The sequence below is a fragment of the Hyperolius riggenbachi genome, chromosome 6, assembly GCF_040937935.1.
Source record: "Hyperolius riggenbachi isolate aHypRig1 chromosome 6, aHypRig1.pri, whole genome shotgun sequence".
In the NCBI taxonomy this organism is placed as follows: Eukaryota; Metazoa; Chordata; class Amphibia; order Anura; family Hyperoliidae; genus Hyperolius; species Hyperolius riggenbachi.
In genome coordinates, this window is record NC_090651.1 from 275,720,823 (window position 1) to 275,745,423 (window position 24,601).

The window sequence follows — 24,601 nt, forward strand, 5'->3', positions numbered from 1 at the left end:
CTTAGATGCAATCCCTATATGGCATAAGAATACTATCATTGAACTCGTCCTAGATAGTGGATTATTAAAACATTTGTTTCATGTATATAGACTTGGCATTATGGTGGACTTAACGATCTAATTCCATTCTGGTTTGCTACTAGGGACTATCTGTCATAATTGGGTAAGGAACATGGTAAATATGTTTGTATGTCTCATTTTTCTGGGGTCCTATGTTATGGGCCCCTTCTTTTTCTTCTTTCTTCCTTTCTCTCTGTCGTCTTTTCTTCTCAACCTCTGTTCTTTCCCACTGCTTTGTTTTTTGTTTTTTTATCTCTCTGGAGCAGCCTTTCTCAACCTTTTTACCTTGGAGGAACTCTGTAAATAACTTTTGGATCTCAAGGAACCCCTGCAAACAATTTTTTTGGTCTCGAGGAACCCCTACATTTATTTTTTAGGAGGCATGGTCTTTAAATAGGTTAGGCTGCTAATTTCACTATCTCCTATTACACTGCCACTCATTATACTGTCTCCTGACCCCCTAATTTAGTGCTTCTTGTTACAGTACCACCTATTCTAGTGTGCTCTATTATACTTCCCACCCACGATGGGGTAAAATGCCAACCCTGCAGAGTCCTCAAGGAACCCTGGGGTTCCAGGGAACCCTGGTTGAGAAAGCCTGCTCTGGAGAGACAATAACTTCCCAAATATAAGCGAAATAGGACCAGGTCCATTTTGTTAATCTTTGATGTTTGAATAACGTTACCCAAAATCATAAGTTGTATAGGCAATAATAATTATGGTCTACAGTGTATACTGGTTGAATGTTTGTAACTCTCTAGACTCTGTTTTTGTCTGTATGTGTTTGTTATATGAAACATTTGTCAATAAAAAGTTTTATTACAAAAAAATAATTGGAAGACGAGATGAAACATTCATACATGTGACAGATTTTGGACTAGTTCATCTCCTCATGGGTGAATCTCAGGGTTTCCTTTAGTTTTTACAATAGCAATCCCTGCAGGGAATCTATACAAAGATGCCATCCTGGCTACCTATTTATTTGCACACTATTTTAACAGTTGGAGTGAGCAACTGCCACTCAGCTACTGCTTTTTAAAAGCAAGAAAACCCTGAGAATCCCACATGAGGAGTTGGGTTAGTTTGAAAGCATTCGGATTGCTACTGTCTTTTGTAAATCATAGCCACATAGGAAATAAGTAAGTATTAGTGCATTTTACTGAGGGACAAAGGTATATATCATATGTATTTCAATTTTTCATGATAAGTCTTTTAAGTAAAAAAATAGATTATATTTGTCTAAGACAATGCAGATTGTATTTTTTAAATTTTGTAAAAATCAGTCTGCTATCTCTTGCCTATTAAAGTTATCCTTTACGGCTTTTCTGCCATTTGATTTCAATGTACCTGGGATGGCAGGGACTTATACTCTACCCTGTTTGCTTCCAAAAAAACCACAACTTTATATAGACAAAGCAGTATATTGTGTGTATTTATAGTGATGAGTTATATGCATAGAAGTGTTATGCAGCATAGCAGAAAGTTACTCCAACATAATTTGATGAAATGGGCTTATCACATTTCCCATCACTGGCTTTCTTGCTCCAAAGGCTTCTGCCTCATCTGTTGTTCAAGGTAAATCTGCATGCGGCACTGAGGTAGCTCTGGAGTCCTGAATGGGGACAGAGACATGGAAATGTAGCACATTGTTAGCAATATGTGGAGGGTAACAGATACGCAGACATTTAAAATGGGCGCTGTGAGAATTTGGGTGGGGGGAATAGCCACAACTAGAATATTCTACTATGGATCAGTGGGTTATTCCAATATTTACTTTAGCCTAACTAACCTAACCTTTTTCTCGCAAAGAGCCCTACCTTTACAGATGCCACACCCCTCTGATGCTTAAAGGGAACCTAAACTCAGAAGGATATTGATTATTCCATTTAAAATAAAACCAGTTGCCTGACTCTCCTGCTGACCCTGTGTCTCTAATAAGTTTAGCCACAGCCCCTCAACAAGCAGGCAGATCAGGTGCTCTGACTGAAGTCAGACTGGATTAGCCCTCTTCCTTTTACCTAACATTAACTGATCCCCACCCCCAAAATAACCCTGATTCCTTACCCTTAGGGATACAACGAGGTGGTTCGGATGCAGTCATAGGCAGAAATGTAAATAGCAGCTATAAGTTTGTTCGCCCACTACTTTATCACCAGCGCCTAAATCGCCACTAGTCGTAGCTATTTAGGTTGGCGTCTATGGCACGCCCAATTACCCCGACACCTAAATTAACTGCTTCAAACAAATACACGTCTTTTTGGAATTAGCAGCTCAAGTCTGCTATATGTAGCTGCTATTTGTATAGCGGGTGGCCCCGGCTATCTGCATTGGCGCCTATGGTTCTCCTTTGCCCAAATTAACTGCTTCAACAGATGCATGTCTTTCTGAAATTAGCTGTTTTTGTTTAAAGTAAACCCAGATATTTTTCTCATGCAAGGCTAATCTTGACCATGGGTTAAGCAAAATGTTTTCAACCAATGTTAAAAAAAACAACGTTGATTTAAGACCCCACCCTCATATAATATAGTTATTGAAGAGAAGCTGGAGCTTTACTGTATTTATAATGTGTGTCTGGAGATCAGTTTTCATAGTCGCTGTTACTTAGAAAATCAAAACATGCCGTATGTGTTAACACTGTGGTGGTTGCAGACACACATCATACCTGTAGGTAACCTTGTGCACAGTGGAGAAGTCCCTGTCTCCTGTCAGTTCTAAGTTATCCTTCGCAGGTTTGCAGTTCTTCACCAGCTCACCTCTTTTAGGGGTGAACGTCCTACTGGTCGTAGTCTCACCATCAAGCTTCACCTGCAAAGTGTAGTACTTCAGTACATTGTTTTAGACTGGAACATGATCGTAAAGAGACACAAATAGTACAGTAATATGAACTAAATCAATAAACATACACTGGCGAACCGAGGGGGCTATTCCGGGTGTCTGGAACACCCACCCTGCACTGAGCTGTGTATTCAGCCAGGAAAGCCTGCATAATATAAACAGCCTCATTCTCCCTCCCTTCTTACTTCTGGTGCCTCCCTCCAGCTAATAGAATGAGAGAGGCAGCTGAGCCTGCAGTGAGAGAATGTTGATTCTGGAGTCCACTCTCCACAGCACAGAAGTGTCAGCTAAGCTAGGAGGACTCTGACACCAGTCACTCCTGCCTTTCCTGTGCTGCAGTCTGCAGAAGCTGTGAGTGTGTAACCTCTGACCTGGGAGGAACTGACCTCCTTGTGTTATCAACTCAGCTCTGCTAGAGGTAAATAAGTGCAGCAGATAAGAAAACACAAACAGTAAATCAGTCAAGCTGCAAACACTGCTATTATTTCATGATGCCTGACAGAGCTTAGGCTAAGGCTATTTCCTGAATTTTAGCCTATAAATGTGTAAATGCCTTTTCCGTTATAAGTGCCCTGAAGTATCCGCTGAAATGCCTGTCTGTAGTGTAATGTAGGGCAGAAGAGGTTTACTTTATGTACATGATGCAATTAGAGGGCAGGCAAGCTGGTAAATATGCACAGCATGATGCAGAGCTTGCCTGGACTCAGGGTCCGTGGGCAAACATCTGTCTGGTCTCTCCCTATTGTTATAATGATTGCATGTGTGGATAAGATGTTAAACAAGTTGAAAAGTTTTTGACAGTCCCTAGACTCCAGGAGGGCTTCTTTCTGACTTGTGTGAGAGACTGGCAGGGACAGGAGTCCGATTACAGGTAAGTAACCTGTCTGATGTGGGACTGCAAAACAGATAAGTTCTCTGCTCCATCTCAGGCTATTCTCAATTTCTCCACTCCTCTCTCTTGGCTAGTGCACCGCCAAATCGCTAGCAATTTGTGAGTGTGATTTTGTGAAGCGATTTTCAGAGTGATTTTTGAATGAATCGCTCAAAACATGCTACATGCAGTATACCTGCAATTTTGAAAAGTCACAACACTGCTGTGGGAACACCCTCATAGGGTAACATTAGCCAAGCGCTTTTCAAATCACTGTTGATTTGAAAAACGCTCAGAAGCACTCTTGGTGTGCACCAGCCCTCCCTCATTCACCTTTGTTTCCCTCTTCCCCTAGTGCTGGCTGTGTCTTCTTGTCATACAGGGAAGCTAAATAAAAGTGCAATCCTGGTGAGGCAAATTATTATTTAGTATTTATATAGCGCCGCCATCTTCCGCAGTTGCATATATCCCTGCATCATATGACTATCGCTTGCACTATGTGACATATTCCACTGAATTGTCCAAACTAAGTCTATCTCCCGTTCCTCTCTCGGGGAGTTGTGCCAGCGCTGTACCCCGTTCAAATTTGCTGCTACCAGAAGCCCTCAGAAACACTTGTGTCCTTGAGTACTTCCAAAGATAGGCAGCTCCGTAATACGCCAGCGCACTTTTGTGGATGGGCAGTATGGAGCCACCTGTATTCAGAAGCACTCGGGGACATAAGTACTTCTGGACCTTTCAGGAATCCCCCCCTTAAAAATCCTGCGTTTGCCCCTGACATAACATTTAATTATCATTATTCTCTTCTGCAAGCCGGCCTACCAGAGGTCTCAATAAAACACCGTCCATGGAATCTCCATGTCTTTGTCGTGGCTGAACACCCCAGTTCTTGAACACACTTTTGCTGTGGGTAATACCATCAAATTTGCCATTCAAAGGCCGCAGAACTGATCGTGGGCGTCTTGCTGGTTCTCTGGGTTGTGGCTCAGGAGGTGGGAATGCGAGCTTTAAAAAAAAAAAAAAAAAAAGTATAAACATTCTGTTCAAGATGGTTTCAGGTCATGCTTCTAAAAGCTAGACAATGGACTTTTATCCTTGGGTATAAACTAAAATGTTGGTGATGGGCTTAGACAATCTCAGATTATACAGGGTGAAGTATGAAAGACCGGCTCGGCTGCCTGTCACGAGCATAAATATGCAGGCAGACACCAATCAGTACCCATGTGTCTCCTATTCATGCTGTGTGTCCTCCCTGGCTTTATTGAAGCCTGCGTCGCCTGCATTTGTTGCTGTATGGGTAACACTCTCATATGGCAGCAAATGGAGACGAAATGGGCTTCAATAAACCCAGGGAGGACATACACAGCAGGACAGAGTAACAGGTGCACGGGGACTGGCCGGTGTCTGCCTGTACACATGAGCCTGTGACAGGCAGCTGTGATGGTCTTTTGTGCGCCTCCCTGAATATTTGGTGTTCCTTTTTATTGTGTTTAAACTGACTTCCTGATGTAAAACTTGAATATCTAATGTGCCGTAATTATCTTTAATCCTTCCTTTTGCCTTATAGTATACATACACAATACCTGATTTATAGAGGTTTGGAAAGGCAATATTTAATTGTGATTTATTATAATGTTGTATTGTAATTGTACATGAGCTTCATAGCACTTTCCTGTTACTGGCGCCGAAACCCCGATTTTTATAGGGGCGAAACATGTTGGGTTGTCTTGTGGGTGGTGATGTGTGTTAATGAACAACTGATGTCTGGGTAGGAGATAAAGGAACAAAATATATAATATATCACTGCACTACTGAGGCCAAACGCTTTCTAGAGCTCTCCTCCAACGCTGTTTTATTATCTATAGATCACTTTAATTTTCTATATTGTGCTTACCTAGAAATTCTCTATCTTAGAAATATTTTTTATCAAAAGTTACATTTTAATATATATGATTCCTCTCATACTAGCAAACCCGTGACTTATCCTACCTAATAAAAGGCAAGTGTCGCTGTGTCCCATGTCCGTCCGTCAGTGCTTTTTGTGCACTGCGCATGTGCAGGGACGCAGAGACACTGCCGAGATGCGGAGAAGGACGGGCCAGAAGGGGCGAGCGTGCGGCGCATTAGGGACAGACCTAGCCTGTTTTTAAACGGGCTTAAGTCCACTAGTATAGTATAAGCATATTACAGAATTGTAATTGCTTCTTCTAATTTGAAAAAGGTTATGCTATGATTTTATACGTTGTACAAGCATTGGTAATATGAAGAAATTTAAAGTAATGCAAGTAAATAAATATGTTGAGTAGATAATTTAATCACAATAATACAATTGTATTAATAGGAAAAAATACACTGTCAACCAGGTGTTAAAAGCATGATTCTAGTTTTGCTTGGCTACTAGTCTGATAATAGCCACAATTTATTAAGCTCATGTCCTGTTGCTCCTGTCTTTAATAACATTTCTGAGCTGTTATTACTGTTATCACCATGGTGATAAAGCATTTAGTATTCACTAAGTAATTTAACTCATGCAAACCTTAAAATAAGGATTCTGTCCTTAAGAAAAGGAGTGATTTCTAAAGTTAAGGTTTCAATCCTAAAAATAACAACAGAATTCTAAAGTTAAAGACAAGGGGACATATGGGCCCATATGCAATTGATTTTGTTCACCTGAGTTATCTTCTAGGAGATAATTTTCATCTTTTCTGTAAACTAAATTTCCAGCATTTTACATTTGAAAATTTGTCCAAAAGTTGGTGAAAAAGTACTATCACATTTAGTTTGAGTATTTTCTTGCTTGCTGGTGACTTAAAGGGCATTTTTATAACAAATTGTAAAAATATCACCTAGGAGAAAACTCAGGAGAAGAAGTGAATTGCATATGGGCCATGCAATTCACCTTTTCTGAGTTTTCTCCTAGGTGATATTTTCACAACTTGTCATAAAATGCCTTCTTAGCCATTAGCAAACAAGAAAATACTGAACATTATTTTGATAGTACTTTTTCACCAACTTTTGGGTACTTTTTCAATTGTAATATGGGGAAAAGTTAGTTTAAAGAGAAGATGAAAATTATCTCCTAGGAGAAAACTCAGGTGAAAAAAATAATTGCTTATGGGCCAGGATGTTAGTTCACAGAGAGGAATACAAGTGTTAAGTGTGTGAGGAGTTATCACCTGGCCTGAGCTGTTGTTAAAGTGAACCTCCGGACTACAAATCTACTCAGCAGAACTGAAAAGGCTTGGTGTTTCTTTAACCGTTTCACAGCATCAGAACTTTGTTTTTCTTACCAAAGCATCGTTTTTAGCTGCATTTTTAGCTAACCTCCACACATCAAAGAAAACTGCCCGGGCTTTTTTTCCCTGATGCTGTGCAAAACATGATGGGATTTCCTATGTTGTTATTCACATTACCTAGCAACTGGAAGGGGTGATAAGCACACAGGACAATTGGAACTGTGTCTCCTGCTCCCTGTCAACTCCTTTCAACCAAAAAGATGGCTGCCCTCATGAAATCAAACATTTGTCTGTTCTTTTAAAACAGGGTGGGTAAGAGATTATATTACCTATCTATTTTAATTAACATAACTAATGTAACTCTTTAATGACAGTATGTTTGTTTAGGCTGACGTTCCTCTTTAAGGTAAGTGTTACTACAGACTGCAATGTGAAGTGCAGGATTCTGAGCTATGTGCTTTATTTTTTACTAGTTTATGGAGAAGGGGACTCTGCATAGAGAGGAATATACACAGCAGGCACATACAGAGAGTAGAGAGAGATGGAGACACACACACACACACACACACACACACACACACACACCGAGTCACATATACACAGCCACAGTCTCTCTCTCTTTCCTTTCCTGGCTTACCCAAGCCAGTATCGTCCTGGCAGCAGGAGGGGTGGAGCTACATCCTGCCAACGTGTACTCCTCCTCTCCCTATCTACTGCATGTGACAATAACTACAGAGATGATAATTTACTATGAAATTTCACTATGAAAACTTATCACTACACCCTAATAAGGCAAGCTTCTTTAGTGAATTAACACTTAAAATACTGATCAATGTGTAAGTTTTCACTTGCCTTATCACCAGCGTGATCTTAATGAATTGAAGCTAATGTTAGCATAGACCTTGCTTTTGATAGCCATTCAAGACATTCTTAAACTGGTGGTCACAATTTCAGCCCTCCTGAACATGATTCTAGTTTATCAGGAGAAGTAAATCTATATATACTTGGTTAGAGTCTACAGTTTCCTGTTGTGGCAATGCGTCTCATGTGAAATCTCTAACTAGTAATCAAGAGGAAATTTGGCATACTTTTTACCTTGGTGACTGTATTCCCTTCCACTTGTCCTCCCCTCTCCTTATCCATGGCTGTCAGCTCTTCCTTTAACTGAGCAGGCTCAGGCCTAGGGTGAAGCAAAGGATTCCAGCCAGGAAACGCCTCTTTTTGAACCGTCTTAAAGTCATTGCTGATGAGCATTGATGAAAACAAGAAGGTTATACACTTACCTCAATGTATACGCTATATGTGTGTGCATTGCATGTCTTAAGCTTCTCACCTATAAAATGGGTTCACTGTCAGGTTGTCAGCAGGTGGTGGTGCTAACCTGCTTGGTTCTAGGGAATGGTGCATAGAGAAATCACTTTTGTATTTAGTCATAACCTCGAACGGTGGTCTCTTGATTATCTTTTTTGGCAGCTGTTCCTTGGGTTCTTTTATTTTTCCCAGCGGTAGAGGATGGAATGTAGATTGATGGGTTGTTGTCATGTAATGTTCCCCTGGAAGTAGAAACCTTTTTTTTATTTTTTAGTTAAAGAGCAGTACAAAGCTACTACTGCAATCCAAAAAACACTGAGGTGTATGTACGAAAAGTGGTAAATTTTATGTGCGCAAAAAGCACAACTAAAGTTTATTGGGAGTCACGCAAACGACATAATTCCCATTTCATAAACTTGTATTATACATACACAACATATACATTGGATGTATAGTGTGCATTACATGCGTAGCTCCTGGTTTGCTTTATGTGCGTTGTGCATGTAAACTTTACTGTCTTTTTGTGCACACACCTCATTGTAACTGTGCAAAGTTCAAAAAGTCCACTCAAAGTAATTACTACTTACAACATAGGCAAGCCAGTGTACCATTGCTTCTAGTCATATGTTTCAACTTCCTGCTAGAGTTGAATTCCCAATAATGTAACAACACGTTTATAAGAAATTTGCAAGACGTTTTGAATCAGGATGAGACCATTTATTGGCTAACTTCTATACTTAAAGTATATATAAAAGAGTAAGCTTTCGGCCCTTGGGCCTTTGTCGGACTGAATCCTGTATGCTTACAAGACAGCTTTATACATGCAACAACAAAGGGGATACGTGGATTTTTTAGGAAACATAAATACATGTCATTATGATGCCTTCATCCAAAACAGTGTCAGAGGTTGTTAGGTTATTACAAACAGGTAAGACCCCTTGTTTACTAAGTGCTCACACAACTGAGACACTGCCAGGCACACAGGCATCGTAAATTTCTAATGTAAGAGTTCGTTCAGTTTGTCTGGGCAGAGAAAGAAAAATAATTATGACATTAAATATCATCAACCTCATACCAATTTAAGAAATTGGCATCCTTGTTCAATACTACATCTACAGATTTGTACCAACGTATAAATATTGTCTCTGCTATCAATCTCTCATTTTGTGATGTAAAACACCCTGCTGGGCAGTGACCCAAAGATCATTCAAGCTGTGTCCATAAAAAAAGTGTGGGGACTGGGAGTTTAGATTCGGTATTGTTAATAATGGACCTGTGTGTGTTCATGCATTTACGCAGAGTTTGTCCAGTTTCTCCCACATACGTTTCTTTGGGACATTTGGCACACATGATCAGATATACCACGTTAGTGGAGTCACAGGAAAACGTGCTTTTTACCCTGTATTCCTGTTGTGTAGCTGGTATTGATATCCTGTCAGTGGAGTGGATGTGTCTGCAGGTCTCACACCTTTTTTGTTGGCAGGGCATGTTCCATTATGTTGTGGCCTATTCAAAGAACTACTGACAATCATCTGTTTTAGATTGGGTGGCTGTCAATATGCCAGGAGCAGAAGTTCCGGGAATATCTTTCTCAGTTGTGTGAGCACTACTAAACAAAGGGTCTTATCTGTTTGTAATAACAACATAACTACCTCTGACACTGTTTTGATGTTTTGTTTCAATGAAGGCATCATAGTTACATAGTTACATAGTTATTTTGGTTGAAAAAAGACATACGTCCATCGAGTTCAACCAGTATAAAGTGCAACACCAGCCTGCTCCCTCACATATCCCTGTTGATCCAGAGGAAGGCGAAAAAACCCTTACAAGGCATGGTCCAATTAGCCCCTAAAGGGAAAAATTCCTTCCCGACTCCAGATTGCAATCAGATAAAATCCCTGGATCAACATCATTAGGCATTACCTAGTAATTGTAGCCATGGATGTCTTTCAATGCAAGGAAAGCATCTAAGCCCCCTTTAAATGCAGGTATAGAGTTTGCCATAACGACTTCCTGTGGCAATGCATTCCACATCTTAATCACTCTTACTGTAAAGAACCCTTTCCTAAATAAATGGTTAAAACGTTTTTCCTCCATGCGCAGATCATGTCCTCTAGTCCTTTGAGAAGGCCTAGGGACAAAAAGCTCATCCGCCAAGGTATTATATTGCCCTCTGATGTATTTATACATGTTAATTAGATCCCCTCTAAGGCGTCTTTTCTCTAGACTAAATAAACCCAGTTTATCTAACCTTTCTCGATAAGTGAGACCTTCCATCCCACGCATCAATTTTGTTGCTCGTCTCTGCACCTGCTCTAAAACTGCAATATCTTTTTTGTAATGTGGTGCCCAGAACTGAATTCCATATTCCAGATGTGGCCTTACTAGAGAGTTAAACAGGGGCAATATTATGCTAGCATCTCGAGTTTTTATTTCCCTTTGAATGCATCCCAAAATTTTGTTAGCTTTAGCTGCAGCTGCTTGGCATTGAGTACGATTATTTAACTTGTTGTCAATGAGTACTCCTAAGTCCTTCTCCAAGTTTGATGTCCCCAACTGTATCCCATTTATTTTGTATGGTGCTAGACCATTAGTACGTCCAAAATGCATGACCTTACATTTGTCAACATTGAATTTCATCTGCCATGTATGTGCCCGTATAGCCATCCTATCCAGATCCTGTTGCAATATGACACTATCTTCCTGAGAGTTGATGATTCTGCACAATTTTGTATCATCTGCAAAAATAGCAACATTGCTCACTACTGCATCTACTAGGTCATTAATAAATAAATTGAAGAGCACTGGACCCAGAACAGACCCCTGTGGGACCCCACTGCTAACAGTCTCCCATTTTGAGTACGATCCATTGACCACAACTCTTTGTTTTCTGTCCATTAGCCAGTTCCCTATCCATGAACACAGACTCTTCCCCAGTCCTTGCATCCTCAACTTTTGCACCAGACTTTTGTGGGGAACAGTGTCGAAGGCCTTTGCAAAGTCCAAGTATATCACATCTACAGCATTCCCAATATCCATATTAGCATTCACTACCTCATAAAAGCTGAGCATGTTAGTCAAACAGGACCTGTCTTTAGTAAACCCATGTTGATGCTGAGAAATAAGATTATTTTCTACTATGAAGTCATGTATAGTATCTCTTAGTAACCCCTCAAATAGTTTGCATACAACTGATGTTAAACTTACAGGTCTATAATTTCCTGGATCAGATTTTTTGCCCTTCTTAAATAATGGGAAAACGTGGGCTGTACGCCAATCCACTGGGACTCTGCCAGTTGCAAGAGAGTCACAAAAGATAAGATAAAGGGGTTTATCTATAACTGAACTTAATTCCCTTAGGACCCGAGGATGCATGCCATCCGGGCCAGGTGCCTTGTCTATTTTTAATTTATTTAGTCTTGCCTTCACTTCTTCCTGCGTTAAGTATTTAATATTACAGTTAGAATATTGAGACTCTTCTGCCTCTGTAGTTTGCAACAGTGCTGTTTCTTTTGTGAAGACAGAAGCAAAGAAAGCATTTAATAACTCTGCCTTACCTTGGTCATCCACCATTGAGTTCCCATCCTCATCCTTTAGGAGTCCTATACAGTCAACCTTTCTTTTTTTAGAGTTAATGTACTTGTAAAACTTTTTTGGGTTAGTTTTGATATCCTTAGCGATTTGTTTTTCAGCTTCAATCTTTGCCTGCCTAATTTCTTTTTTTACAATTTTTATTGCACTCCTTATAATTGCTTAGTGCAGCCTCGGTCCCCTCCTGTTTTAAGACCTTATAGGCATTCTTTTTCCTCTTCATTTTATCTTTAACCTTTCTATTCATCCATAGAGGCCTTTTTTTATTCCTAGACATTTTGTTTCCACATGGGATCTACATACTACAGTATTGATTGAGTATAAGTTTAAAAGCTTGCCATTTCCCTTCAGTGTCTTCCCCTTGTAGTACATTATCCCAGTTCACCAAACTTAGTGCCTGCCTAATTTGAGTGAACTTTGCTTTTCTAAAATCCATAGTTTTAGTGGTCCCGCTGCCCCGTGGCCTATCAGTCACCAGATCAAACGTTATCATGTTGTGATCACTATTTCCCAAATGTTCTTGAACCTGCACATTTGATACATTATCTGGTCTATTAGAAATGATCAGATCCAGTAACGCATGCCCCCTAGTTGGTTCAGTTACCATTTGAGTCAAGTAATTGTCCTGTAGTGCTGCCAGAAATCTGCTGCTTTTACCAGAATGGGTAGCCTCAATACTCCAGTCAATGTCTGGAAAGTTGAAGTCGCCCATAATTATGACCTCATTTTTACCTGCAGCTTTTTCAATCTGCTGTAGTAATCGCAGTTCTGCAGCTTCATTAATAAGAGGTGGCCTGTAGCATACCCCAATAAGCAATTGGCAACTTTTATTTCCACCATGAATATTTACCCAAACGGACTCCACATCTTCGCAATCTTCCTCCATCTCATCGTTGAGGACAGCTGTAAGAGAATTCTTAACAAAGAGACAAACCCCTCCACCTTTTTTCCCTGTTCTATCCCTCCTAAACACATTGTATCCTTTTAAATTAGCTATCCAGTCATGGCTTTCATCCATCCATGTCACGGTTATTCCCACAATGTCATAGCCTTTGTCATTCAGAATGAACTCTAGTTTGTCTATTTTATTTGCAAGGCTCCGAGCATTGGTTACCATGCACTTTATATTTTTACCACCACATTTACCAATTTTGTTTACATAAAATTGGCTACTTGAATTTTTACCAACCTCCTTAATCTTTACACTGTCCCCACCCCCCTCTCCACCCTCCATAATGATAGGTTCCCACTGTCTTCTCCCATACATCATGACATGTATTTGTTTCCTAAAAAATCCATGTATCCCCTTTGATGTTGAATGTATAAAGCTGTCTTGTAAGCATACAGGACTCGGTCTATCGAAAGCCCAAGGGCCAAAAGCTTACTCTTTTATATATACTTTTAAGTTAGGCAATAAATGGTATCATCCTGATTCAAAACTTGCTTTTACTGATGTATAACACAGTACAATATTCCACTGATACTATAAGAAATGTGGTGCAGCACAGGGACATATTGACATCCATAATCCAGGCCTTTACTGACAAACATACCATTTGCTGCCCTCACATTACTAACTACAAATCTGCCAAAGCATATTTTTGAAAAGACAATAATAATAAGATAACTGCAACACCCCAGTGAGTGAGACTTAGCTAGTGTGAATAATCCTACCATAGTCTACCAAAAAGTAGAAAGGTCTCTGCAGTTGTAGCAGAACAGTCCTTAATTTCTAACCACTGGTGTGAAGCCTTGTACTCTAAAAGGAAAATCTCACACCAGTACTCACTTTAGTTGTTGGTTGGAGTAAAACTGAACTACAGCCCTTTGAGATGGTTTCAGAACAGTAGCTAAGGCCAGATACTCACGTTCTGTTTGCAAGCTAGCATCTGCATATCCTGACAGGATACATATAGCAGGTTGCCTCAGCATCTGAGAATTTGTTGATGGACACAAGTTTTTGCCTTGATTCCTCCTTGTTCTTGCACCAATAAAGGAAAATGCACCAAGTGCAGGAGGTATAAAGTTGGAGGCCATCTTAATCTACCACTTATGCAGGGTGTAATTCATGCTCCATGGCTCAGGTCCACATTGAAGATGTTTTTAGATGGCATTTATTTGTTCAGTCCAATTTAAAATAAGCTGTATTTGTTCAAGCACATGCTAATTTTACTCACTTTATTTTGCTTAACCACATTACCAAGTGAAATCAACAAGATTTTTTTCAGTTATCAGTGGTGTGTTCTATGTGCTTATCAAATTTTACAAAGCCATCTGTTTTTTTCCGAAAATACTCCAAAATCATTAAATGCAACCTCACAACTAATAAAAAGTGATATCCATTCAATTCTTAGTTTATAACTCACCAGTGCAGTTCGTATGTTGATGTATATTATGAACAGTGTAAATTGTCTTAGCTGTACTTGCCATGTACTTTGTCTGGTGCTAGTGAATTTCAAGACATTTCATCTCAAATTCTAGCACTTCCTTTACCTTCCATGGACAGGTGATCTTTTGAAGCTTTTACCGGCTCCACTCTGTTCATCTTCCTTTCTACAAAATGTTCTTGAGATGTAGTTTTCATATCACAGATATCACCGGGGAAGAGAAGACCACCTGTCATAAGTGAGAAAATGAAGATATATGATACAAGAGGATACAATTAAAACAAGGATACCTTTATGGCATCATATGGATATATTTAAGCTTATTTTTTAACATATGTGAAGCTGTGGCAAAACAAATTACAATTAAGTTCTAGTATAGGGAATAGGTAAAACAGGCACAATTGGCGGCCCAAGAAATGGGTGTTGCCATAGGCACCCATGTTAAATAAGAGAATTACCAGCTATAGCTGATAATTTGGGTGCCAGCGGTGCCCAAGAAGGAGATATCGGTGGGAAAGTTTCTCTACGTTGTGGCTACAGCTGGGGCACTGGAAGAGATAAGGGCGGGAAAGTTTTGTTACATCGAAGAGTAACTTTAGTGTGTAAGAATTGGAGCTACAGCTGAGGTGCTGGAGGAGCAGGTGCTGCTGGAATAACTAGGGAGGACGCTATCCAGGGGAGAGGTGAATAGTGTTGTGATGCCCGAGGATAGTTTTAAGTATAGATGTAGGTTGGTTAGTGTTGGGGATGGATGGGAGGAGGTTAGTGTTAGGTGCAGGTAGGAGGTAGTTTAGTGTGAGGCATAGATACAGGAAAGGTGAGAATAGGATGAGACAGGCAAATAGCAGAATATCGGTAACACTATTTATTTTCTACTATCAATTATAGGTGATAGTGGAATATCTGTAAAATTATTGATATTCTATTATCGGAATTACCTTAAAACTCTTTTACCAGGCACTTTTATTAAATTAGCCTTAGCTGCATAGCTAGCATGTAAATTTAAGGTATACTTCTAAGTTTTGTCTGCAGTTGCAAAATTCAGATTTGGATTGAGCTATACAGGAATATCCCTCTATACAGTGCTATATGGAAGCTGTTAGTGCTATGTAAATAAAAATACTCATGCCAAAAAAGTTACAATAGGCATTTCCACCATAGAAAAAAATAGTTGTCGTGCCAAACAAAATACTTCTAAGGATAAAACTCAATATGGATGAAACAGATATTGTGATCTTTCTGAAACAGCTTCTCTTCCGGACATAACTATTAACATAGAAAACACGCCAATAACTCATCATGGTTCCCACAAAACTCAGGTGATACCAATGATACCTAGGAACTCGTAAAGGGTATATATAACGACATAATAAAAACACAAAATTACCAAATATATTCACAGCAAGGTGAAAGGTAATGACTTGATTGTGAACTCCTTTGAAAAACACTTAAAGAGAAACTGTAACCAAGAATTGAACTTCATCCCAATCAGTAGCTGATACCCTCTTTCCCATGAGAAATCTATTCCTTCTCTCAAACAGATCATCGGGGTGCTCTGTTATGTCAGCGCCTTACAGCTCTGAGGTCCTAACATCATACTGTGGAAGCCATGTTGCATTGTGGGAAATAACAGCTGTTTCCAACTGCCAAATAAGCAAGCAGCAGCTACTTCCACTGACATCACTTGCCAGCAGTAAAAATGTCACCATGTGATAAATGTCAGAACGTAAGTCAGAGAGTGGAAAGATTTTACAATGGGCAAACACTGACTAAATCATTTATACATAATTATTGTAAAAATTAAGCACTCTTTTATTACATTATTTTCACTGGAGTTTCTCCTTAAGCCTGATACACCTTCAGTTTTGATTGGCCAGTGATTGGCCAAATTTACCAGCTTCGTGTAGTATGGAGAGATTTTAAATATTATAAGCAGATTGTGCAGGTAAACTCTCATTCTTCAGTGCATTGAAGAAAACAGAATGCGTGCATCTTCCGTCTATAGCATATACATTTATTACCAGGTAGTGGAACACGGTGTGACCAAGCGTCCAGGAGGACGCGAAACGGCCGTCGCCAGGCCCACATCTGCCCCGCACTCCCACCTCCTATGCTGACAGGCTAGTACCAGGATCTGTAAAGTACCACTTCTATAATATTTGCAAGCTGTTTATGCAACAATGGAATGATGCTATGCACAGAATCCACTTCAATGTTGAACACTGGCAACATTGAACACTGGCAATAAATGTATATGCTATAGACGGAAGATGCACACATTCTGTTTTCTTCAATGCACTGTTCAAGTTTCTTCCTTCAACCATTAGAGCGGAGCACACGTCTTGTTTAAGCATCACACATAGCATACAGCCTATCAGCAACAGATTGACCACTCTGGACACACCAAACTCGCTCAGAACCTGAAAGCAACACACCTCTTAAAGGAGAAGTGCCACACCATTCTGTTTTCTTTTTTATAACGTTAAAACTCTCATTCTTCTACATGGAGGTGATAAAACTGGTCAGTTATTGGCCAATCAAAGTTGAAGATGTGTACCAGGCTTAAGTGAAATGAGTGTGTGCTCTGCAAAGCACTGTGGAAGATGTCAGCGTTATATAAGTACATAGTAATGTGTGTGTTTGCCTGTTTTATAATACAGTGAACATGAAGAGTTAATCATAAATCAGTTGCATAGTATAGATGACCAAGTAGTGTTGTGCCAGGACTCAAATAAAAAAAATGATTTACAAGCTAAACTATGGCACTGAAACCCCACTCACACATACCTGCCAGAGCTGGCAGCTCTCCATAATGTGGCTGACGTGTGGTGTTCCACTGCTTGTACAGCTCCTTGTTTGTGGTGGTGAAATATGAATTGGCTGCAGGTGGAGGACGCAGGCTGTCTGGTGGACGGACAGGCATTGTTCTTTCTGCTTCCTTTGGAGGATAGTGCAGTCCATAAACTGTTTGCTTTAGAAGTGGTTCTTCCGGACTCTGATAGTAACCATCCTGTTTGTGTAGTATTACAAGCACTATAAATTTCACAGTTGTTATGCTTGGAATTAACACAGAAAATGCTACCATCTACTTTTGGCTAATGCTTGATGAAAGCCTTATCTTCCTGTTCAGTAAGCTAGCACCTATTCAGTAAGGAGTTCTTGGGCGAGACTCCCTATTAACACTGCTGCCTACTGAGTGCGCTCCAGTGGCTGCTTCTCAAGCGCTTTGAGTCCGACAGGAGATAAGCACTATACAAATACTGGAATTATTTTTATTATCTTGAGTAATACCAGCCCTATTTGCTTTGGTAGTGGGTAACTTTAATGCAATATTTGGGGGATGTATGTACTGATGGTCTTGATGGCGGACTACTTCATCTGGTGTGTACAGTATGATCTCATTCTAGTAAATTCGTATATAGTAGAACTTCGGTTATAGTAAACAAAATATAAAGCATTCAGTGTTGGTGCTCAAACAGTCCACTCCAAAGTGTGAAATTGGAACAAGTCACTTTTCCGAAATGTGATCTCATAAGTCCACTCTTGATGTTAATCAAATAGTTCCCTAAAATAGTTTCTTCTTATGTAATCCAAACTCTCACAGCCTCAGAGAAAAGGGAAAGGATTACAACATAGTGCAGTACTTTATACAGTATATTTATATTAGCGAGTAGCGATATGTGGAATCCACCAGTGCTTAACTGTTTGAGCGCGACACCTATTTCTTTATATTTGTATGACGGTACTCCTGAATGTGGGGCAAACCAGTGTAACATATATATATATACTAGCTGGTCGCGCGGTGTTGCCCGGGTATGTAATTGGCTAGTGTTAGCTCTGCCCACTTTTTCTAATCCTAACACACAATTACTCAAGGATGACCTAGTTTGTGAGCTTTGCAGTCTTTGGCATCAATAATTGGCATTGAAATGAAATAAATCTAATTGGCTGTGGCTCTACTCCTTTGAAAATCAATAGGTGAATTTTGATTAGCTTTTGTAGGCTCCACCCACTTTTCTGAATATTAATCCCAGTCACGCAGTGACCAACTGTGCAAAGTTTAAGAACCCTGCCATTGACAGTGTAAGAAAAATAAAAGTTTGCTTTCTTAAAACAGAAAGAATTTGCGATAATTCAGTTTGGAGAACTTGGAGTGAGCTTAAAGAGAATCTGTATTGTTAAAATCGCACAAAAGTAAACATACCAGTGCGTTAGGGGACATCTCCTATTACCCTCTGTCACAATTTCGCCGTTCCCCGCCGCATTAAAAGTGGTTAAAAACAGTTTTTAAAAGTTTGTTTATAAACAAACAAAATGGCCACCAAAACAGGAAGTAGGTTGATGTACAGTATGTCCACACATAGAAAATACATCCATACACAAGCAGGCTGTATACACCCTTCCTTTTGAATCTCAAGAGATCATTTGTGTGTTTCTTTCCCCTGCATCTCTCATGCACTGAAGTTTCAGGCTGCTCTTTTCTTCCTGCAAACAGCGTTGCCCTTGTCTGAATTTCCTCAGTATGTGAAAGCCCAGCCAGCTCAGAGGACGATTTATCCAGCTTGTAAAAGATAAGAGAGCAGAGAGAAGCTGCACTAATCTAAATATCACACAGGCAGTGTGCAGAGAGGGGCCTGAAAGGGGGAGTTCATAGCAGAACCACAACACTGAAGAACTTGGCAGCCTTCCAGACACAGGCCGACAAGTCTGACAGGGGAAAGATACATTGATTTATTACAGAGACTGTGATAGCAGAAAGTGCTGCAGTCAGCCAGAACACATTAGAATAGCTTTTGGAACTTGTAGGATGATAAAAAACAAGATGCAATTTTTGTTACGGAGTCTCTTTAAAATGTCACCCAGTGCATCTCTGTTGAATATATGCAAATTAACCATTGTTACCCTTAAAGAAAACCTGTGCTGAAAATAAAAGTCAAAATAAGCATACACAAGTCATACTTACCTTCCATGTAGTCTACTCCTCAGTGTCTTTCTCCTGTCCCGTGTCCTATTTGTTCACTATGATCAAGGGAATTTTCCGTCCTCCATTTTGAAAATAGCCATTACCCCATAACAGCTTTCTGGTCAGCACACAGTTAAACTGTAACATCGCCCACTTGAGCCATAGGGAAACATGAACATTACCTGGTACATCCATTTTCCTCTCAGCTATAACTGACAGCAACTGATATTTTACTGACAGCAACTGATATATTTCAGATCTGACAAAATATTGTCAGAACTGGATGGGATTATTGTCAGAAGAAAATGGTGAGCTTCTGAGAGGAACTGATGGCAAGGTAACTCTGTAATGTTCATTTGAAGTTACCTCATGTGTTTATTTTAAATATTTTTACTCAGTACAGGTTCTCTTTAAAAGCTAAACACACCTCCAGAACTGCTGGAATACAATGATGTGTCATTTTGTTAATTTGTACAGAGCCATAATAATCCAACATGCATACAGACTGTTTTGGATTGTTTGATCCTCATCAGTGCATGGCATGGATTATTTGGCTCTATGCAGTAGGGCTTGTAACACCGAGAGGTACAGACTAACCAGCAAGCTCATGGTGACCCAGAACTCATTGTATTGTGTAAGGGACTACAATGGTCCTAAAATCACCCTTACTAAGATGTTAAGAAAAACAAAAGTTTGCTTTCTTAAAACAGAAAGAATTTGCGATAATTCAGGTTGGAGTGAGCTTGAAATGTCTCCCAGGGCATCACTGCTGAATATATGCAAATTAACCGTTGTGCCCTTAGAAGCTAAACACACCTCCAGTGTAAAAGTGTAAGAATGTCTGCAGTTTCCATTTTCCAGTGAAATTTGTATTTGTCTCCGCCCCCTTTTTGGTTATGGGAATAAAAAGTATCCTATACTTTATTCCAGGTAATGTACTATGTGTGTGCCAAATTTCAGTTTACATTCTAGCAGTGAATGACTTGGCATTGCCCAGGTATGTATTTGGCTGGTGTTGGCTCCGCCCACTTTTTCTAACCCTAACACAAAATTACTTAATGACCAAATTTGTGAGCTTTGCGGTCTTTGGCATCAATAATTTGCATTGAAATAAAATAAATCTGATTGGCTGTGGCTCCACCCCTTTTCTGAATTTAAACCCCAATCACCCAATGGCCAACTGTACCAGGTACAGGTGATTAACAGTGCAAGAATGGCATCAATTAAATTTTCCCCTTAAGATTAATAGGTGGATTTTGATTGGCTTTTGTAGGCTCCACCCACTTTTCTGAATATTAATCTCAGTCACCCAGTGACCAACTGTGCAAAGTTTGAGAACCCTACCATTAATAGTGTGAGAATTGCTGCAGTTTACATTTTCTCAGTGAAATTTGTATTTGTCTCCACCTACTGATGACCCGGCATTGCCCGATTATGTATTTGGCTGGTGTTGGCTGCGCCCACTTTTCCTAACCCTAACACACAATTACTCAATTACTCAATGACCAAGTTTGTGAGCTTTGCAGTCTTTGGCATCAATAACCTGCATTAAAATGAAACAAATCAAATTGGCTGTTTGGGGCTCCACCCCCTTATATAAATTTAAACCCCAGTCACGCAATGATCAACTGTACCAGGTTTGAGTCTTGTGCCATTAACAGTGCAAGAATGGCAGCAATGAAATATTCCCCTGAAAAATCAATAGGTAATTTTTGATTGTTTTTTTTGTAGGCTCCACCCACTTTTATGAATATTAACCTCTTGACGACCAGCTAACGCCGATTGGCGTAAACTGGTCGTCTGCGGGTTACCATGGAAACGGCCGCTCGATCGAGCGGCCTTTCCATGTCAGTTCACGGAGGGTGTCTCCGTGAACAGCCGGAGAGCCGCCGATGGCGGCTCGCCGGCAAAATGTAAACAGGCGAGGAAGAAATCCCCGCTGTTTACATCATACGGCGCTGCTGCGCAGCAGCGCCGTAAGGCAGATCGGCGATCCCCGGCCTCTGATTGGCCGGGGATCGCCGGCATATGATAGGCTGAAGCCTATCCTTCAATGCGCAGGACGGAAATCCGTCCTGCGCAGCACACAGGGGAAGGGAGAGGGAGGGAGCTGGCGAGAGGGCTGAAAGCGCTGCGGAGGGGGGCTTTGAAGAGCCCCCCCGCTAAGCAACTGCAGCCGGCGGCGATCAGACCCCCCCAGCAGGACATCCCCCTAGTGGGGAAAAAAGGGGGGTAGTCTGATCGCCCTGCTGCACTGCTGATCGGTGCTGCGGGCTGTAGAGCCCACGCAGCACCGATCAGTGTAACATCCCCTGGTCGGCAAGTGGTTAATCCCAGTCACCCAGTAACCAACAGTGCAAAGTTTGAGAACCCGACCATTAACAGTGTAAGAATGGCTGCTGTTTACATTTTCCCAGTAAAATTTGTATTTGTCTCCGCCCACTTATGACCCTGCATTGCCCGCTTATGTATTTGGCTGGTGTTGGCTGTGCCCACTTTCCTAACCCTAACACACAATTAATCAATTACTCAATTACCAAGTTTGTGAGCTTTGGGGTGTTTAGCAACAATAATTTGCATTGGAACGAAACAAATCTGATTGTCTATTTGTGGCTCCACCCCCTTTCTGAAATTGAACCCCAGTCACCCAATGATCAACTATACCAGGTTTAAGGCTTGTGCCATTAACAGTGCAAGAATGGCAGGTTTGAGGCTTGTGCCATTAACAGTGCAAGAATGGCAGAAATATTCCCCTTGAAAATCGACCAACTGTGCAAAGTTTGAGAACCCTACCATTAACAGTGTAAGAAAAACAAAAGTTTGCTTTCTTAACACAGAAAGAATTTGCGATAATTCAGGTTGGAGTGAGCTTGAGATGTCTCCCAGTGCATCACTGCTGAATATATGCAAATTAACCATTGTTACCCTTAGAAACTAAACACACCTCCAGAACTGCTGGAATGCAATGATGTGTCAGCTTGTTAATTTGTACAGAGGCATAATAATCCAACATGCATACAGACTGTTTTGGATTGTTTGATCCTCATCAGTGCATGGCATGGATTAATTTGGCTCTATGCAGTAGGGCTTGTAACACCGAGAGGTACAGACTAACCAGCAAGCTCATGGTGACCCAGAACTCATTAGAGTATGTAAGGGACTACAATAATCCTAAAAGCCCCCTTACTAAGATGTTAAGAAAAACAAAAGTTTGCTTGCTTAAAACAGAAAGAATTTGCGATAATTCAGGTTGGAGTGAGCTTGAGATGTCTCCCAGTGCAACACTGCTGAATATATGCAAATTAACCATTCTACCCTTAGAAGCTGAGCACACCTCCAGTGTAACAGTCTAAGAATGTCTGCAGTCTACATTTTCCAGTGAAATTTGTATTTGTCTCTTTTTGGTTATGGGAATAAAAAGTATCCTATACTTTATTCCAGGTAATGTACTATGTGTGTGCCAAATTTCATTCAAATCCGTTCAGCCGTTTTTGCGTGATCGAGTAACAAACATCCAAACATCCAAACATCCGAACTTTCCCATTTATTATATTAGTAGGATATATATATATATATATATAATATATATATTTAGTACTTGTATAGCGCCGAAATCGAATGCAGCGCTGTACAGTGTATATTGTCTTGTCACTTAACTTTTCCTCAGAGGAGCTCACAATCTAACCCCTACCATAGTCTTATTTCTATGTATGTCCTGTGTAGTGTATGTATTGTGGTCTTGGGCCAATGTAATCCCTACTATAGTCTTATTTTTGTGTAGGTATCATGTAGTGTATTTATCATAGTCTAGGGACAATTTAGAAGGAAGCCAATTAACTTATCTGTATGTTTTTGGGGGGATGTGGGAGGAATGCCTAAGAATGTAGCCTGACGTAAAAGGGTCATGTCATAAATCCAGATAAGTAAAGGGCTGATACAGTACTTATTTTAGGCCAGAATGGAATATGCCAATTAAATTCAGTTAACATCATAATAATGAAGTGTATACATTGTTTGCATACCATGTGTTACTGGCTGACGTAACACTTTTGCTTACCAAGTCAGCCAATAAAACATGTTGTACTAACAACGTTTACTTAGTGTGTGTAATACAATTATACACTGCTCAAGAAAAATTAAAAAAAGCATGACATCCCTAATAAAGGAGTGTTTCTGGCTGATGTTTTGGTCACACTAGTGGCTCAGATAGTGCAGCCCATTCAGGATGGCACATCAATGTGATCTGCGGCAAGAAGGTCTGCTGTGTCTGTCAGCGTCAGCGTAGAGTCCAGAGCATGGAGGCACTACCAGGAGAGGGGCCAGTACATCAGGAGAGGTAAAAGAAGGCAGTAGGAGGGCAACAACCAGCAGCAGGACCGCGGAGGCCTTTGTGCAAGGAGGAACAGGAGGAACACTGCCATAGCCCTGCACATGACTTCCAGCAAGCCACAAATGTGCATGTGTCTGCTCAAACCGGCAGAAACAGACTCAATGAGAGTGGTATGAGGGCCCGACGTCCACAGGTGGGGATTGTATTTACAGCCCGACACTGTGTAGAAGGTTTGGCATTTGCCAGAGAACACCAAAATTGGTGAATTCGTCATTGGCGCCCTGTGCCCTTCAAAGATAAGAGCAGGTTCACACTGAGCACAAGTGACAGACATGACAGAGTCTGGAGACGCCGTGGAAAATGTTCTGTTGCCTGCAACATCCTCCAGCATGATCGATTTGGCAGTGGCTCAGTAATGGTGTGTGGTGGCATTTGTTTGGAGGGCCTATGTGCTCGCCAGAGGTAGCCTGTCTGTCATTAGGTACCGAGATGAGATCTTCAGACCCCTTGTGAGACCATGGTCTATATGCAATTCACTTTTTCACCTGAGTTTTCTCCTAGGAGATAATTTTTCATCTATTTTAGATAAATTTTTCCACACGTTGCAATTGAAAAAGCAACAAAAGGTACGGTAGGGTAAAAAGTGCCATCAAATTTTTTTTAACTATTTTCTTGCTTTTTGGTGTTTTAAAAGCATTTTATTGACAATCTTTAAACTATCAGCTTGGAGAAAACTCAGGAGAAAAACTGAATTGCATATGGGTCCATATGCGGTTGGTTCTGGGTTCCTCCTCATGCAAGACAACGCTAGACCTCATGTGGCTGGAGTGTGTCAGCAGTTCCTGCAAGACAAAGGCATTGATGCTATGGACTGTCCCACCCATTTTTCAGACCTGAATCCAATAGAGCACATCTGGGACATTATGTATAGCTCCATCCACCAACTGACTGTTGCACCACAGACTGTTCAGGAGTTGGTGGATGCTTTAGTCCAGGTCAGGTAGGAGATTCCTCAAG

General features: G+C 40.5%; 1 protein-coding gene across 2 annotated transcripts in view; it reads right to left on the bottom strand.

Annotated features, from left to right (window-relative positions):
• Positions 1 to 1,374: 1,374 nt before the first annotated feature.
• LOC137522756 (stabilizer of axonemal microtubules 1-like) overlaps positions 1,375 to 24,601 on the bottom strand; it is a 41,080-nt gene continuing 17,853 nt past the window's right edge. The window contains exons 4-10 of one of the 2 annotated variants that reach the window (XM_068242818.1): positions 17,079 to 17,301; positions 14,398 to 14,520; positions 8,336 to 8,555; positions 8,098 to 8,245; positions 4,589 to 4,771; positions 2,723 to 2,865; positions 1,375 to 1,672 (exon numbers count right to left, since the gene is read on the bottom strand). In XM_068242818.1, the coding sequence (XP_068098919.1) occupies positions 1,588 to 1,672; positions 2,723 to 2,865; positions 4,589 to 4,771; positions 8,098 to 8,245; positions 8,336 to 8,555; positions 14,398 to 14,520; positions 17,079 to 17,301 (1,125 nt within the window). In that variant the 3' untranslated portion in view covers positions 1,375 to 1,587. The remainder of the gene's footprint in view (positions 1,673 to 2,722; positions 2,866 to 4,588; positions 4,772 to 8,097; positions 8,246 to 8,335; positions 8,556 to 14,397; positions 14,521 to 17,078; positions 17,302 to 24,601) is intronic. The other variant, XM_068242819.1, reaches the window with a different exon arrangement.